The sequence below is a fragment of the Gobio gobio genome (assembly GCF_949357685.1).
Source record: "Gobio gobio genome assembly, chromosome: 11".
Lineage (NCBI taxonomy): Eukaryota > Metazoa > Chordata > Actinopteri > Cypriniformes > Gobionidae > Gobio > Gobio gobio.
In genome coordinates, this window is record NC_137104.1 from 9,561,118 (window position 1) to 9,580,915 (window position 19,798).

The 19,798-nt window shown below is 37.6% G+C and overlaps 1 protein-coding gene across 2 annotated transcripts in view; it reads right to left on the minus strand.

The window, feature by feature from the left end:
- vps50 (VPS50 subunit of EARP/GARPII complex) overlaps positions 1-19,798 on the minus strand; it is a 253,418-nt gene that overhangs the window by 221,345 nt on the left and 12,275 nt on the right. For both annotated transcript variants that reach the window (XM_079829018.1, XM_079829017.1), the window contains exons 3-5: positions 13,249-13,371; positions 11,423-11,494; positions 2,197-2,250 (exon numbers count right to left, since the gene is read on the minus strand). In XM_079829018.1, the coding sequence (XP_079685144.1) occupies positions 2,197-2,250; positions 11,423-11,494; positions 13,249-13,371 (249 nt within the window). The remainder of the gene's footprint in view (positions 1-2,196; positions 2,251-11,422; positions 11,495-13,248; positions 13,372-19,798) is intronic.

Here is a 19,798-nt window from a genome sequence, read left to right on the forward strand (position 1 = left end):
AGCTGCAGAATTTGACACATCAAAAACAGTTGTGATTTTATCATCAACATGATGATACATGACATGATGTCTCTTTTCTCCACCAACTTTTTACAGAACGTAAAACATCCTTCTTGGTTAAATTATGATTTAAAACATTAAAAGGATCACATTCTTTAGGCTTTTGTCCAATCAAATTTTTGTACAACAAAAGCACAGGGAGGGGACTCAATTTGACCCTCTGATGTTATAATTAAACAATTAAATCAAGAAACAAAATTGACTATTGCTTCCATCAATGAACACAATACACCATTCAGTCAATCAGACTTCATCAAGAAAGATTCCAAACACACCGCACAATCCCACACGACGACTGAGAGGTGAACATCCTGGCACATGATCAAAGCAGAGCATTTCAGGATGTGAATATCTTTAAGAGAAATCTCAAAAGGATCCAAAGTGATCCATCTTCAAAGGGATTCACAGTGATTAAAAATGTGAGAGAAATATGACCGCGGGCCATAGAGGACACAGTACGTTGACGTAAAAGTCCTTTTAATTTCCACTTTGATCCCAAATTGTGATAGTGATAAAAAACACACATTGTCTTCAGCCTATCTTTCAGCATCATCTGCCAAGCACACTGCACAAATATTATTTTAAGAAATATATATTTAGAGAGGTCAACAGTTTAACAAGCAAGATAACTAGGATGCCGTTACAGTCATCATGAAACAAAAGTCAAGGTTAAAGCGTGGCAATTACAGTGGGAGCCAATGGGGCACATTTTTGGATGATATAAAAGCAGTAATAGGACGTTTATAATTTTATGAATGCACTTTTCTTAAAAACGTAAAGAATTTCTCTCCCCCACTAAATAATTGCACTAAAGGGGCATAAATCAGGCATAACATTATGACCACTGATAGGTTGAGTGAATAACACTGATTATCTCTCTATCACGGCACCTGTTAGTGTGTGGAATATATTAGGCAGCAAGTGAACATTTTGTCCTCTGTTAGAAGCAGGAAAAATGGGCAAGCGTAAGGATTTGAGCGAGTTTGACAAGGGCCAAATTGTGATGGCTAGAAGAGCATCTCCAAAACTGCAGCTCTTGTGGGGTGTTCCCGGTCTGCAGTGGTCAGAATCTATCAAAAGTGGTCCAAGGAAGGAACAGTGGAGAACCGGCAAAGACTCACCGATGCATGTGGGGAGCGAAGCCTGGCCTATGTGGTCCGATCTAACAGACAAGTTAATAGAAAGGTGTCAGAATACACAGTGCATCACAATTTGTTGCGAATGGGGCTGCATATGCGAGGACCAGTCAGAGTGCCCATGCTGACCCCTGTCCACCGCCGGAAGTGCCAACAGTGGGCACGTGAGCATCAGAACTGGGGCACGGAGCAAAAGAAGAAGGTGGCCTGGTCTGATTAATTACATTTTCTTTTACATCTTGTGGATGGCCGGGCGCTTAGCTTACCTGGAGAACACATGGCTCCAGGATGCACTATGAGAAGAAGGCAAGCCGGTGGAGGCAGTGATGCTTTGGGCAATGTTCGGCTGGGAAACCTTGGGTCCTGTCATCCATGTGGATGTTACTTTGACACGTACCACCTACCTAAGCATTGTTGACCATGTACAGTCTTTCATGGAAACTGTATTCCCTGGTGGCTGTGGTCTCTTTCAGCAGATAATGTGCTCTGCCACAAAGCAAAAATGGTTCAGGAATGGTTTGAGGAGCACAACGAGTTTGAGGTGTTGATATGGCCTCCAAATTCCCCAAATCTCAATCCAATCGAGCATCTGTGGGACGAGCTGAACAAACAAGCCCGATCCATGGAGGCCTCACCTCACAACTTACAGGACTTAAAGGATCTGCTCTTAACATCGTGGTGCCAGAAGATACCACAGCACACCTTCAGGGGTCTAGTGGAGTCCATGCCTCAATGGGTCAGGGTTGTTTTGGCAGCAAAAGGGGGACCAACACAATATTAGGACATAATGTTATGCCTGATTGGTATACATATTATTTTTATGTCTTGTGGGTATATACCATTGAAACACATTTACAGCCGGGCTCCATTCACTTATATCATCAATTCTGTAACTCTCAAATTATTTCCCTAACCTTGGTGAAAAAAGAACAAGCCAGCAGTCATAGTTAATTGAACCCATCCTGCTGACCCAATTTTCCACATGTGACAGACTGCTTACCTTAACATAGGAAGGCTGTTTCTCCAAAATGAGGTCTGCCACTCTTTTAGATACCTGGAAGATGAGAACACAAGCTAAAGGTTAACATCTGTTCGACATGTCCAAGCTTCACACGACTACATAATCTGTTTGTGCATTTAACGCCTCTTTTTTAATCATTCGAGGCATTAGCTGAGGCTTTAAAAGGAGGAAAAGGAAAAACAACATAAAATGTGAGACTTCTAATTGAATTGAACTCTATTTTAGGCTTTTCATGTCTTCCACATCTGCAACAATTAGTCTGTAATAATATAATAAATAATGTTTTCTTGGCACATTGAGAGGGTAATAATGGCTCTGTGGAAGGTCAGGCCATAAATATAAGGCATACTGTGGCACGCTCCGATCGATGTGTGCGTCACACGGTGGGGCTGTCAGGAATGAGAGGGCGGGGCGGCAGTGAAGTGTTGGCGTGTCGGTGAGAGCCGAACAGATGGCAGACTCAGCTGAGCAGCGGCGTATGTTAGCAGATCTCACTGTGCGAAAAGCTGAGACCGACTGGCAGGAGAGCGCTGGGATGTGTGTGTGTGTATGTGTGATAAAGACAACTGAAAGAGACATTTTCAAGAGCACCTCAACTTGCTTTTACATATGCATCAGCTCCTGGCTCTTAAAGGGATAGTTCACCCAGAAATGGCAATTCTGTCATCAAAACCCTCATGTTGTTCTAAACCTGCATGATTTTCATGAAAGAAAACGTGTTACACTAAATGTTAAACACTTAAACTTAATTAAATTTCAGCTAGATGCCAAGGATTTTGTTTCTCATTTAGTTACTAAAAGTAAAAGAGAAATTTGATAAAAACTATATAGACTATAAAAAAAAATCTCAATGATACTAAAATAACACTCATACAGGTTTAAAGGGAACCTATTATGCCCTTTTTCAAAGTTTTGATGTTGGGGTCTACTGAAATAGATTTTGATGCTTGAATGTAAAAAAAAAAAACGTAAAAAAAAAAAACAATTTTTTTTTACCTATTTGACATTGTGCAACTCCTCTCTTCCCAGTCAGTCTGTAACGCTCTCTATTGCCCCATTTACACTGCATGGTTCAAGTGACCCAATTCCGATTTTTCCATCTCATATGGAACAGATCAGATATGACATGTGAACGTGTCAGCAGGAAAAAAAAATGCATGAAGTTTGATATCCTCAGATCGGATTCAGGCCTCACTCTTATGTGGTAATACATCTGATAAGATTCGGATATGTGCATTTGCGTCTGCCATGTAAGCGGTCAAATTTCGGATATTCCCCAGTAAATGCGAGTCGTACGTCATTGAAAAAGGGACGGAGGGCGGATGACGTCAACTGAGGTGGACACGAACTGCAACAAGGGCTCTTTTCTTTTTTCTCTGCCTTACGAGAGCAATGTTTTGCTGACCTTTAAAGATAGTGCGCAAAGCAAAACATTAAACATTAATTTCGTCTGCATCCATTGCATATCGCACCGTTTTACTTCCTTTTCCGGATCAGAACGTCTTGAGCTGGTCAGTGTATAGTGTAAATGCAAATATCGTATACGGGTCGCTTTTAAAAGATGATGCAAGCGGGTCGTCAAAATAATATAGTCACCAAACCGGAATTGTGCATCAAGACCTGCAGTGTAAATGCGGCCTATGAAGCCCCCCCCTTGTGAAAAGCGCTATGTGCTCTGATTGGCCGGCTGCTTTGAGCGTGTTTGGGAAATGTCACGCCCCTTACCATAACTACGAGTTTCAATCATAGACCGTAAAAAAAAAATTGGACGACGCGACTTCATTCTCTTCCGCTCAACTAAAACCAAACTTATTTTAAAAAAGAACACTTGAAATGAAATCAGCGTGATAAAAACTGCTTAAATGACAGAAACCAACTTTAGGAAAAAATTATATGAAGTGTAATTTGAGTGTTTAGTTGGTCTCGTGTCCATTAGAATACATGGGGGTTATGACCTATACTGGGACCAACCACCTCGGGGCGATCGAGGCGCGTCGGCTTCAGGCTTGGTTTCAACACACTACTAACGCAATTCAAGCAACTCACACAACTCAATGCCTTGAGCGGGAATTATTTAAATGAGGAATATTGTGCCGTGTTTGTTCCCAGAAGAAAACTCAAGACAGTGTGTACTGATAAAGAGAATAACAACCTTTGGAGTGGAACTTTACAGACCTTTTTTGTGCTCAACCATCAACATTACACACAAAAAAAACGTTGAAAATGTGGAAAAACATAATAGGTCCTCTTAAAAATAAACATGATTGTGAGTAAATTATGATAGAAGTGTCATTTTTGGGTGATCCTTTTAAGCCAAATTTTACTAACTGATTATTAAAATCACAAGCAATAAAAAAATGGAAGAAACAGTGTTATTAACACCAAGTGAACCTGCAATTTACTTGTGGAATGAGTGAAGGCATTGTGCAAATATGACCAACGGAGACCTCGACTAAGGAGGAAGGAACATGATTTTCACAAAGCTCATTGCTCCACCTATTGGTCATTCGTTTCTGTTAAAGACCCCACAGAACGGATCGACGCCAGAATGAGAAAACAAGCTGCGAGGAGCCATCCGGTGTGCCATTTCCAAAAACTAAAAGACAGAGCCTCTGAAAACAGGTGGACAACACAGTCTGTCTGACTTCGACAGGCCGAACACAACGACAACCGTCAAAGCTGTCTGTCAGCGAGGCACAAGACTCGCTCTCTATGCCTTCCGGCAGCCAACTGTGAGTGATTCCTGCATGGGTAATAACTCTAATTAGAAATCTATTAACCAGTGCCTGCACCAGAGCAGTAAACAGCCTGTCATTTTCTCTACCGCTGGTTCCACAAATCCAAATAGACTAACTAAGTTACAATTCCACCTTATTTTCCAATTATGGCAATCTTTCTTACAATGACAAACGAATATTACTTAATTAATACAATTCTTTATTAATATGGTTCATTTTAGCTAATGACTACAAGCAAAGACTTTCCCAACCATCTAATCAGCTAAAACAGCATCACATTAAATTAGGACTGGAAAGAAAAACTTCATTAGAGGGAAGAGTGAACACAAAGGCCTGCCGTAAACAAGATATTTGTTGGGCCTGGTCAATACAGCTTTATTTATATTGCAAGTGAATCAATTGACTTTCATTGCCAGATGTAATAGACAATGAAAGGCTCAATTAAAAGCATGCTTTTAAGAATTCATCATTTGAATGCATTTGTGCCCTATCGTGTTCTTTAAAGGGTACATACACACAGTTTATGCCAGTCTCATGTTAATCTTGAGTACCTCTAGAGTAGTATTGCATCCTTCATATCTCCGAAGAGTCTTTGGTTTTATCATATCTATAAAAAGACAGATGCGCTGTGCCGATTCTTTCCGAAAACAGCCGAGCTTGTACAGGCGTGCAATGGGCGGAGCTAGAGTCATGAGCACACACACACACACACACACACACACACACACACACACACACACACTCATGAAATACATAATGGCATTATCCCTGGATAACTTTCGATTCACTATACGTTCGTGTTGTTGCCATTATATGCACTTATGCGCCGATTGCCAACAAAACACGGACATTTGATGCAGTTTCGTGATACGTCCAACTCGGTTTTTGGGGGGTTTTTTTCTCCATGTTTGTATGAGAATCCAAATATTTAACAATGTAAATAAGTAAGAATGCATGGAATTCTAAAAATACAATAAGTAGTAAAATAGCTGTTTTCTATGTGAATATACAGTATTTTATAATGTAGTTTATTCCTGAGACCAAAGCTGAATTTTCAGCATTATTACTCCAGTTTTCAGTGTCACATGATCCTTCAGAAATCATTCTAATATGTGACCCTGGACCACAAAACCAGTCATAAGTTGCAAAGGTATATTTGTGGCAATAGCCAATAATACATTGTATGGGTCAAAAGTATCGATTTTTCTTTTATGCCAAAAATCATTAGGGTATTATAAGTAAAGATCATGTTCCATGACGATATTTTGTACATTTCAAAATTCAAATAGTTGTAATATTGTCCGATCCTAACAAACCATACACCAATGGAAAGCTCATTTATTCAGCTTTCAGATGATGTATCTCAATTTTTTTTTTAATTACCATTATGACTGGTTTTGTGGTCCAGGGTGACATATGATTTTCGGTTTATGAAACATTTCTTGTAAGTATCAATGTTGAAAACTATGGAAGCTTGTTTTCCGCCACGGAACAAAACAATTAAAAAAGATAATTGCGACATCTCGCAATTTTGACCTTTTTTTTTTTTGCAATAGCTAGTTTATATCTTGCAATTCTGAGAAAAAGTCAGAATTTCAAAAACTGTGTCAGAGAGTCCGAATTTTCTAACAAAATATCTTTACTTTCAATATTTTAAAATTAAATATTTTTTTCACACAATTCTGAGAAAATGAATCAGAATTACAAGAGTTTTGTCAGAAAGTAAATTTTCTATCAAAATATCTTTACTGTCAATATTTTGGGGGGGGCGGGTTATTTTTTTATGAATAACTTGGCCAGGATAGTACAGTACAGTTCTCTGGACACGTATTCTTTAAAGCAGGGGTGTCCAAAGACTGTCCAGCTGAGTTTAGCTCCAACTTGCCTCAAAACACCTACCGGGAAGTTTCTATGCCTAGTAAGAGCTTGATTAGCTGTTTCAGGTGTGTTTATTTGGGGTTGGAGCTAAACTCTGCAGGACAGTGGCCCTCCAGGAGCAGGATTGGACAACCCCTGCTTTAAAGGGTTAACAATATCCATATTTAAAACGTTATAAAGTTCCGCTAGATCGGAAAAAAAGCGTAACTGGTGTGCAATGTCGTCAGACGTAGCGTAAGCATTTTGAACTGCGAGAGGCTCTACACTTTCCGCAAGTTGAATACGGAAGGTGATCTGGCGGAAGAAGCTAGATAATTTACCTCATAAAGTTTTAAATATACGCAATAAACACATCACTTTGCTTCAGAAGGCATTTATTAACCCCCCGGAGCCGTGTGGAGCAGTTATATGGTGGATAGATGCACTTTTATGGACTTCAAATTTGAAACAATTCACTGCCATTATAAAGCTTTGAAGAGCCAGGACTTTTTTTATATTTACTCCGATTTTATTCGTCTGAAAGAAGAATGTCATACACCTAGCATGACTTGAGGGTTAGTAAATCATGGGCTAATTTTCATTTTTTGGGTGAACTAACCCTTTAAGAAGAAAGTTTTGATTTAACCTTTATTGTTGCCTCCATTTATAGTACAATTTCATCATTTCAATGACTTGTAAATCCTGAAGTAGTATAGAATGAGTAGGTGTTTCCAAATCTTGGAAAAAGACTAAAATCACCCTGCTGAGAATGTTATCAGCGCTGTAAAATTCTTCCTGCTCCCCAAAAAAGACAGGCTTATTCTGAAACACACTTGCACTGCAGACAAGCAATTAGCTCAGTGATGAGTTCCTGCCAAAGAAGTGTCAGAGCTGCATGTTAGCAGAAGAATAGGCTGCCACCTCCAATAGACCAGATGGATTTCTCTCCCACTGACCCATCGCATCCACAATAACCTACATCTGCCAACGACACATTCAGAGACCTCCAGAGAAAACCATCTCCAAAATCACTTTACTTAAGCCGAGGGAGAAAACGCATCATTACTGTCAATAATGCCACATACTCTTATGTAAATGACACTGGAGGAGCTTGTGTAAATCATGATTAAAATACCACGCCATGTGAGCGTGCAGAGCGAGAAGTAATGGCATTCAGCGGGAAGTTGGCCTCACACAGAGCTCATCCTCTGATGCCTGCAGCTGTCTGTCATGACACGGGATCAGCGTTTGGGGACAGGGCCCCTGTGGTGACCTCAGGGCCACTGCGCTGCCAGCGAACGGTCTACTCGTGGCAGACCACAACAGATAGCGTCAGACTGAGTCATCGGGTACCCCCAAGGATCCCGGGGGCCGCATCGTTCACCCTGCACTGGGCCGATAGGAGAGCTGTGCGCAAGCAAGCATCTTGAGCAAGAAACTACAAAGACAGAGGGTGACATTCCTCTTTAAAAATGTGCTTCTAAGGCTGCAGTGAACTGAAGATCACCCCGGATCAAGACAGAATGTAATCGCGTTTTCACGAGCACGCTACACCATGCACCAAGATTTGGTAAACACACACAAACAAAAAAATTATGTTTGCAGCAGGAAGATATAAGAGTTCTGAAATGGGTCAAAATATAGGATTAATAATAATTCATTATAATTCACTGAACAATTCTAAAAAAAAAAAATTTCCCCCCCAATATATATTCATCAAATATCTAAATGTTAAAAAAAAATGTAATTCAATTTAAAAGAACTGATTTCTATTTGAATAGATTTTAAAATACTAAAATTGTCATTCATTCATTCAATCATTCATTCAATCATTCATTCAATCATTCATTCAATCATTCATTCATTCATTCATTCATTCATTCATTCATTCATTCATTCATTCATTCATTCATTCATTCATTCCTGTGAATGCAAAGCAGCCATTACTCCAGTATAAGTAATAAGGGATTAATAATTCCTTTGGTCATGGAAAACATTAAATATACAAGAAATCCAACAAAAGTCATAATTTTATAACCTAACGTTTAAAAAAAAATGAATGGAACGGTTCGAATCAATATTGTTGCAAATTGTTTAATTATTATATTTATTATTATTGCTGTTATTATTATCATTATTACTTAAATTTACCTCTTTCATCTAGCATACAATTTATAATATATTTAGAGATTTATTTCTTTTTTACTTTTTAGTACAAAGTCTAACATAACAAAAAATAATAAAAGTACTTTGAATGAATAAAAAAAAATGAACGTCATTCCTTTGTGTCATTGGTGTTTTTGCTATTAAAAACTCGAAGTTTGACAGGATAAAAAGTGTTTTAAAAAGTATGATTTCCCCACCAAATTGAAAAAGTAATTAATTTTTCTTTAAAATTAATTTCATTATTATGTTTTTTTAAAATTGTGCAAAAAAGTTTGATCAAAAATGTATTGAGTGTATTGATTTTAGTCTGATCAGTTTGAGATAAAATCTAAAGAATTTATCAGATGAACGTAAAATAAAATAAAGTTATAAAATAAGATAGATTCCAATGAAGTTTTGCTTCTTAATAATGTCAATATATACTTACAATCAACTTTAACCCTTTAATACCTGAAGGCATGTTTAGAGTTTTTTTCCCTGAGTGACATACACAAAAGTAAAGACTCCTTACTCTAAAACTATAGCAAGGAGAGTCAAAAGATGGGTATCGTTTGATAAAACACTTTTTACATTTTCAGAAAATATTAATTACATTACATTTGGACATTCTCGTGTTGAGAAACTGCTGATAAAAACAAAAAAATATATAATTAGTAATATTATAGTTTTACATACGTTTACTTATTTGACACGCAATAACTCAGGAAGGAAATAAGGTATGAGGAAAATTATTTTTTGGTGAAGCTTCCCTACATGTGAGCTGCATCTGGATACAATTTTCAATAGCTACAGCATTTGGAACCAATGTTGTTTAGCCCTTAAAGGATTAGTTCACTTTTAAATAAACTTTTGCTGATAATTTACTCACCCCATGTCATCCAAGATGTCCATGTCTTTCTTTCTGCAGTCGAAAAGAAATTAAGATTTTTGATGAAAACATTCCAGGATTTTTCTCCATATAATGGACTTCAATGGGCTCCAAACGGTTCAAGGTCCAAATGAGAGTTTCAGTGCAGCTTCAAAGGGCTTTAAACGATACCAAACAATACTAGACGATAAATAAGGGTCTTACCTAGCGAAACGATCAGTTTCTGCGAGAAACCGAGCAGTATTTATGCTATTATTTTACCTCTTATCAGACAAACGTGATCATCTCTGAGCTCAGCTATAACTTCGGCTAAGTGAGGTCAAAATACGAGTGTGGTCAAAGATATATCGATCCTAGATGCCTCATTCTACTGATCCGTGCAGGCGCTAATGAGGCATCTACGTATACATCTATCACCACGCTCGTATTTTGACCTCACTTAGCGGAAGTTACGGCAGAGCTCAGAGATGTTAGTCTGATAAGAGGTAAAATAGTACCATAAATACTGCTCGTTCTCACAGAAACTGATCGTTTCACTTGATAAGACCCTTAATCATTGTCTGGTATCTTTTGATATCGTTAAAAGCCCTTTGAAGCTGCACTGAAACTCTCATTTGGACCTTCAACGGTTTGGAGCCCATTGAAGTCCATTATATGGAGACAAATCCTGGAATGTTTTCATCAAAAATCTTAATTTCTTTTCAACTGCAGAAAGAAAGACATGAACATCTTGGATGACATGGGGGTGAGTAAATTATCAGCAAAAGTTTATTTAAAAGTGAACTAATCCTTTAACGCATTTTTAAAATAGCTCCTCCATGAGGAATATCTCGTGATCAATACAATGCATTTTATCGTGAGAATCTGCTGTAAATAATGCTGTGCCATTTTCCACGATCTGTGCATGTTTCATAAAGTTATGAGTGAGAAAGCCACGTGAAATCTACATTTGTTTTAGTTAGCGCCTGTGCGCCTATAGAGTTTTATTGTTCAAAACTCCGTGAGGAAAATCTTGTGATCACCGTAAAGGATTATGTTGACTTTCACATTTTAATCATGAGCATCTGCCGTAAATAATGATATGCCATTTTCGAATATCCGTGCATATTTCATGAAGCTATGAGTGAAAACGCTACGTGAAATCTACATTTGTTTTTAGTTAGTGCCTGTGCGCATTTAAGCAATTTGTGCAGACTCATCAGAGGGTGAAAACAACGCAACAGGAGCCTGCTGGAGGCTTGTGTAACAGTCTGAATGTGTAACATCTGATTTTGAATGCAAAAATAATTATTGAGCTAACCATTTGGTTTCAGTTTCTATTGGCTCTTAAACAGAGACACACAAATGGGAGCGCGGGCGCTCTAGGTCATAAAGGGTTAATGAGAGGAAACTAAACTGTGACTTGATCGGATGTTTTGAATTGAGTGAAACATTTTTATTTATCTATGACCCCTAGATAAAACAGTATCAGTTATGATGCAAAAGAAGCCGTGATATCATACAGTATGTGTCACTGCAAGCAGCCTCTGAGAGAGCTGACCGCTTCTTAAAAGATTTCTCTGAATGCGATACTTACAGCTGCTTGTTGTCTCTTCAGCTTATCTCTGTACTCCTCAAGCTCCAGAAGGTTCAGGTCCGGAGGGAGTTTCTGTTGGGCAAGAATACACAAATAGAGAAAGATCTGAGATTTGAGAAGGTCTTTCATTCTGATGGTACTATATGAAAATTCTTGAGTTTGAACATGATGGCATATATCACTCACACAGACGCCGGCATCATCTCCAGTTCTTAAGAGCTCAATAAACAACAGCAGCTGAACAGAGCAAACTAAATTTTACTTTGATTAAAAAAGCTGACGCAGCCCAACTTTATTATCGAGGAATAAACACACCTAATGCCCCATCCCCAAACAGAGAAACAACAAAAACTCGAAAGTAGTTACTTTTCCTCTATAAGGAATATAGTCTATAATTCTCATTCCATGCAGCTTTTGGAATGCACCACCAAATCTAATGAGATTTCGTAGTATGTGAATAATCCATCAACTGGTGTGGGCTGTAACCTGGCTGTCTGCAGGGACCCTGCGCCTGATGCTCAGTTGCTCGGTCAGAGAAGAACCAGAAGAAGTATGAGAACATACACAGTGGACAGCAGTGCTGGGGTGTCTGATTCACTGATGCATTGAATTTTTTACTCAGTTCATAATCAGAATTTTTTATTATTTTGGTTTGAAAAATCATACAAAATACAAAACATTGCAGATACAGGTAAAGCTGTCCACTGTTCATAAAAATAAATTCCCCAGGCCCTATAAAGTATTTGGTTTCCCAGCATGCTCCGCAATATAGGGTTCATACACAACACAAGATTCTTAAAATACAAATACTAGCACTTAAACATGAAATACTACATTAAATAAATTATATATACTGCCTTTCAAAAGTTTGGGATCATTATAAAATGTAATTTCTTTCTGTTATTCAAAGCTGTATTTTCAGCATCATTACTCCAGTCTTCAGTGTCACATAGTCCTTCAGAAATCATTCTAATATGATGATTTGCTGCTCAAGAAACATTTATTATAATTATAATTATACACTACCGTTCAAAAGTTTGGGATCAGTAAGAATTTAGTTTTAAGAAATTAATAATTTTATTTAGCAAGGATGCATTAAGTTGATCAAAAGTGACATTAAAGACATTTGTAAATGTTAGAAAAGATGCTATTTCATAAATATAGAAAAAAATAAATATTATATAAAATAAATGAAAATATAATATATATATATATATATATATATACACACACACACACACACACACATTTCTTCCTGTGTATAAATAAATAAATATATCCATATACATACATACATACACATATTACATTTCAGTGTTAGTATTTCTATATTTATGAAATGTAATCGTTTCTTTTTATATATATATATATATATATACACACACACACACACACATTTAATGTAGTAGTATTATATTATACAATTAAACTATCTATGTGTGTTGTGTATTATTATATTATTATTATATTATCATATTCATTATTTAACTATATAGATAAAGTGTGGATATATATATTATTTATATATATATATGGTAGGAAATTTACAAAATATCTTCATGGAACATGATCTTTACTTAATATCAAAGATTTTTGGCATAAAAGAAAAATCGATAATTTTGACCCATGCAATGTATTGTTGGCTATTGCCACAAATATACCCGTGCGACTTATGACTGGTTTTGTGTTCCAGCGCGTGCGTGCGTGCGTGCGTATGTATTTTATTTGTAATATTAATTTCGAACCATCTCTATATTTTTCAAATGCTAAACATCTTACGGACTCTGCAAGACATATGGAAACATGAATTTCTCTCGTACACACACCTCAAGCTCATATTGCACCATGTCAAAGGAGTCGCAGGAGAAGTACACTTCCTCTATGCTGTCAATGATTTCCTGTTCTGCCAGTGGATCGGTGGGCTGCTCCCTCAGTTCCCTCAGCTCTTCCTGTAGGGAGGGAAAGAGAAATGAGAAAGAGTATCGGCAGGGAAATATCACTGCTTCTGGGACACCATCGTGGGGAAGCTTGCTTTGCGCCTAAAAACAAGGTCTGAACATTGATTATTTCTCACGTCTGACTTATAGCCAAGCTGAGAGCAAAGATTAAGTGGTCTTAGCACCCATCCCTGAGGAACACCCTTCATGAACCTTAATGAGGATCAGCACAGGAACATCAATTTCACTCAAAACAGCTTGAAGAAACAAAGTCGTCCTCTTTTCTTTGAAGAGAGATGCTGAGAGACTCATTACGCATGATTCACAAGACGTGATGCAATGTGGTTAAAACAGCTCTGCGACCAGATGAACTTACTGAGGCAACGCTTAAAAACCCTTTAATTACAGCCGTCAGCCAAATTCACATAAAGCGATCCACATCAATGAACCACTTATTCATGTTTGACACTACTGAAAGAGCTCAGAGTTGGACACTTGGTAATATATGAAGGAGCTTCCTATAAAGACTGCAATTCGATGTCATTGAGACAGAAGCTGAGGAATGATTTGGCCTGAAAGCCTTTAATCTCCTCAAAGACACACGATGCGGCGTGTGCGCGATGCAGGCTGATGTAGGCAGCGCTGTGAGGGAGCGTGGGTGAACTCAGTGAGGGACGGCATCCGCATCAGCATCCGCATCCGCAGGGGTGGGGTGGTATGAGTCACTCCACTGGTACACGCACAGCAAGAACAAAAGACAAAATCCTTGGGCTCACTGGTTACCATTAAGCCTTAAAAACACTTTGAAATCAAACCTGGACTTTTGCAACTTTGAGTCCAAGTCTATTGTCTTTGATGTCATCTATAGATTTTCAAGTGTATTCGTGAACAATGAAAAAAATCACTTTCAGCAGAGGGTCACTTAATTAGGGGAACCTTTCTGTCCCTTACAAAAATTAAGAACCCATTTTTATTTCCATTTAAAGATATTGATCGAATTTAAAAGGAGCTTTAAACACTTGCATTGGAACCCCATAATTCACTTTTTAAGAGTGTTAAAATGTGAATTGGCTTATTTCAATTTTAAATGAGCTTTATTATTAGCATGACTGTGTATCACAATGTTGCCAAAGCATTAACATATTATATATAAATAATAAAAGAAACAAACAAACATATATACTGTATATATGTACAGATCATGTCACATGTAGCACAGTAAATAAGTCTTATACATTTCTATTATTTTGGACTTGTCCTTCACCCAGATGATTTACCTTGCCATGATGTGTTGAGTCAATCAATAAAAGTCCATCGATATCAATAAAAAAAACTAAATTAAAATAAAAACTAAAATATTACTAAAATTTTTGGAGTAACACAATGACTAAAAAGTAACGATGAACTACTCTGGCACACAACTACAGCAAAGTCGGTCCCGTTTGCCATTTTTTAAAGTCCCCCAGTGGTAAAAAATAACATAAAAAATAAAAAAAGTTTTTAATGTTTATATGTCTATGTGGTGTTTTCAATATGCTTTAAAGGGATAGTTCACACAAAAATGAAAATTAGTCCATGATTTACTCACCCTCAAGTCATCCTTGGTGTATATAACATTTCTTCTTTAAGACAAATCAAATCGGAGTTATATTAAAAATGTCCTGGCTCTTCCAAGCTTTATAATGGCAGTGACTGTTGCTCTGTTTTTGAAGTCCATAAAAAAATGCATCTGTCCGTCAAATAACGTGCTCTACAGGGCTCTGGGGGGTTAATAAAGGCTTTCTGAAGTGAATCGATGCATTTGTGTAAGAAAAATATCCATATTTAAAACTTTATAAAGTAAAGCTCCAGCCGATCGCCTTCCGTGGAAAAGTGTTGAAAGTGCCTTCTCGCAATTCAAGATGCGTCCGCGACGTCTGACGAGCGCACCTGGTAATGTAAGCCTTTGATTGGCAGAGGCACTTTCAACACTTTTTCCATAAATTGAATACGGAAGGCAATCGGCCGACACAACTTATTTCTGTTTCACTTACACAAAGCCATCGATTCGCTTCAGAAGGCCTTTATTAACCTCCCAGAGTCACGTTATTTGACGGACAGATGCATTTTTTTATGGACTTCAAAAACAGAGCAACAGTCACTGCCATTATAAAGCTTGGAAGAGCCAGGACATTTTTAATATAACTCCGATTTTATTTGTCTTAAAGAAGAAATGTCATATACACCAAGGATGACTTGAGGGTGAGTAAATCATGGGCTAATTTTCATTTTTGGGTGAACTATCCCTTCAAGACAAACCATGTGCAAATTTACAAGTCAACACCATTGCTGAGTATTTTCTACTTAAAACTGCAGTGAACCAAAGACGGTTTGAAAATCGCTGGTGTTTCTGACGTCACAAACTACCTGTGACCAATCACATCAACGAGTGGATCGCTGAGTTTGAGTGAGTGGAGGCGGGGCTAATTTGCATATTCATAGAACCGCGTATACTATATGAGGCAAGGGTGTAGAGTTACATTCAAGCTATTTTAAGGCATGACAAATTTTTCTTCAAGGAAAAAACTTAATATGTAATTCTGGTGATCAAAGATGAGTTTTAAGGGATAAAATTATTGACTACAGGGGGACTAATCATTTTTGGCCCTTAAACGCCCACTGAAGTGCCTTGAAACACCGCATTATTCAATGTGTTGATGTAATTTCCACTGAAACAGGAAGACAGGGCGGGACATATCAAACAGCCCCTCCCCTTTTTTAAATAGCCAATAGCATTTAGGTTCTATCACCGCTTCGGCCAGAGCCGTTGAGCTCAGTAAAGCTGCATTTCCTCCTAATCTCTAACCGTCTCTCCTCCTAATCGCATTCAAATACAGCATTTGGTGCAGAATTCAAATGATTCCGATATGTTTTGTGGCCTACGCCGACTTGCGCATTTGATCCGCTCTGTACTCTCGTGTCTCTGGACCGGAGTTGCGGTGATTCTCATGACACTAACATGAAACCAGACTTAATTCGCCCCAATGGAAAGCATATTTACACTGTCTGAATCGTTCCCTATCCCCTATAGTGCATTCACAATGTAGAAAATAGTGAATGTGTGAACATGTGACCGGTTTCAGCCACAGCTTCAGCGTCTATTTTGGTGTGGGACGCTGTAGATTCTAGAGAGCATTTGATTGGACAGAGAAGCTGAAGTGCAGAGTGATGTCATCAAAATCATTGATCCACATTGACAGAAGTGAGAGTCTAAGTTTTAAATGCTTATATCTTCTAAATGCAAATTGTTATGGTTTTGGAGCACACTAGCTTATAGATAACAGTAAGACTAACATATTCATTCTAAAAGCCAAAACACTTCCATTTTGATTTCATAGGGACTTTGTTAATTACTTCTGTAGTATTCTGCTTTAGTAAAAAAAAAACTGTGTACATCTCTAAGCTACTGTACAGTTTAGTGTAGAATACTTTGCACATATATCACAACTTTAGCAAACCATTAGTTTCAGGTGTTTAAGAAAGTGCTGTAGTGGTTTTGAAGCGTTTTAGTAGAAAATAACAGCCCTCCCAGGGGAATACATATATATTCATATATTCTTAGTGTGTGTGTGTGTGTGGGGGGGGGGGGGGGTGCGAATGTGTATTTCTCCTGCTCGACAGGAAAACATCCAATCTGTGGGAGAGAAAATTCCCAGGGGGTTGAAGAACGGTGCATTTGAGGGGCTAAATCTAAAAAAATGTCAAGTTTATGGGACAAATTTGATTCATTGATTTACTAAAAACTATTAAAAGCTGCATAACATCCTGAAAGGTTAAAAGGCGAAAGACCATAATTGGTTCCAAAAAAATGGTTTCACCAACTTTTTTTAAATGGGTCTTTCTATAAAACAGAACTATGTTTGGTCTTTACAATAATCACAAAGTGGTTTTCTTTACTGAAAACCAAAGATGTGCAAGAGTAACTCTCTACTCCAGTTAGGGGTGGGCGATATGACCAAAAACGTATCACAATGTGAATAATATTATTTCACGATAACAATATAACACGATGTAGTTATTTTGCTTTAAGGGGGAGGGGGGGGGGGTAACACACACAGTTTCTGTCAATCTTGAATACCTATAAAGTAGTATTGCATCCTTCCTATCTTCGAAAAGTCTTTAGTTTGATCATATTTATAAAAGACAGATACGATATACCGAATAAAACCGAGCGGCTGGAGGCATATCGTGTGGGAGGAGCTAAAGTCACGAGAGTCACAAGCGCGCACAGCTATTGCGTTGAGAGCGTCTGAAAGCTGTGACATCCTTAAAAAAACGTGGAAAATGTTTTGTTTTTAGAACACCATGTCATGCGCGAGTTTTGCAATGTTTGTGTGTGTTTACTCATGGTTTATGAGGAGATGTTTTCATTTATGGACTATTGTATGTGACTTAGCAGTAGCAAGCGGAACGGTTTTGCACGTCAGACTAGTGCGTGTTTGTTTACATAGAAAAACAATGGAATAGTAGCGCATTTGAATGAAGAAGTGTACTTTATGTGAACCTAGGTTTAACATGAAATAATTCCTTTAGTTCAACATATTTTCCCACTCTTTGTGTATTGTAGTTTGGAGTGGTTTTACAATAAACAAACAGACACCTACAGTGGTCAGCTAAACAAATGTATTTAAACACACACCATATATCGCATGCTACATTGATAAATTAAATATACGTTCATGTTGTTTACTTGATGTGCACTTATGCGCCAATAGCCAACAACACAGACATTTTTTTAATTTTGTTTTTAGATTTATTATGATAGGACAGTAGGAAGACAGGAAGTGAAGTGGGAGAGAGAGAGAGGGGGACGGGGTCGGCAAAGGTCTACGAGCCGGGACTCGAACTCGGGTGGCCCGAAGCGCAACAGCACTTTATGTCAGCACACTGCCCACGAGGCTATTGGTGCAGACACAACACAGACATTTGAAGCAGTTTTACTCACCGCCATTGTTGGGACCGCTCGGACGAATAACAGTGTAAAAAACTCAGAATGCACAAAATATCATTATACCTCCCCTTTAAAAGTTAAGAAATAAAATTTGATTTGAAATGTCATAAACATCATCACTAATTTCAAAATCACAAACTAATACTAGGCTAACTAACAATAAAAAAATAAAAAAACTGGCTCACTGAAGTAGTAAACAGTCAGTGATAAAACAAAGAAAATAATTACTAGCACACGGAAACAGAAAAACTACAATTTAAACAACAACAACAGGTTTATTAAGCTGCTGTCACTTTAACCCTTATAAGCTATTCAGGGTCTTTTTTGACCTAAAAAAGACCTATTTAAAAAAAAAAAATGAAAAAGTTAACTTCATCTAAATGGCATGAGACTTGTTAAGGTGATTGACACTTTCTCTACAAACAGAAAAATTAATTGGAATGATATCTGGTACGGTAGCGTGGGGGGAAAAAAGTCTCTCTCAAGATGTTCGGGGTCTCCTGAGACCCCACATTAAAATAAATGGGGAAATGAAAAAAAAAAAAAAGAAAAAAAAAAGATACTTTTTATATTTGTCAAATAAAAACACAAAATCAGCCACAACACAGAACACACAAATACAGAAATGAAGTGGCAACCCTATGGCACATCCACAATTTGGAATGCTTGTGCTCACACACACACACACACACCGCTCCAACCACCCACAAACAGCCCCACCCCACAAAAATCACCCAGACAGTAGGAGTGTAACAATACCCACATGTCACGATTCGATACATTTCACGATACTGACCTGACGAAACAATATGATTGCGATACTACAAGACAAAAATGTACTGTTGATGAAAATGCTAAATTTGGTATTACATTAGGGGTTGAAATCAATAGGTTTGGACCTGGTGTTGGTAACCTAAAGCACAGGACAATGGTGTCACAAGAATACAAATATTCATGATTCTGAAGCTGAAAATACAGAATTATTTTAGATGAATATGCTTGCACTTGTCACGGATATATTTAAAATTTTGTAGGCCACTTTTTACTGGTAATAAAAGACATTTGGCATTATCAGGAGCCACAAATAGTACCCCATTGCATTATATATCATATTCAACATTATATATAGTAGTTTAATGTAGTACTGACACGATCTCTGTGAACTTGATTTTTATCTCAATACAGATTGTCACTATCCACGATACATATTGTTGCATTTTTGTGTTGCGATATATTGTGACACGATATATTATTACACCCCCAAATAGACAGCAATGGGACTATAAAAATTGGTTTTTGTTTCATAATTAGTCCAAAAAAATTAAGTTACAATGCAGAAAACAGACAAAACAAAATGAAGGGGGCAAGGGGCAATACCACAACATATCCCTGATAGTAAACACACACAACACCCCCACCCTACCCCACAAAATCACTCTAGTAAGAAAA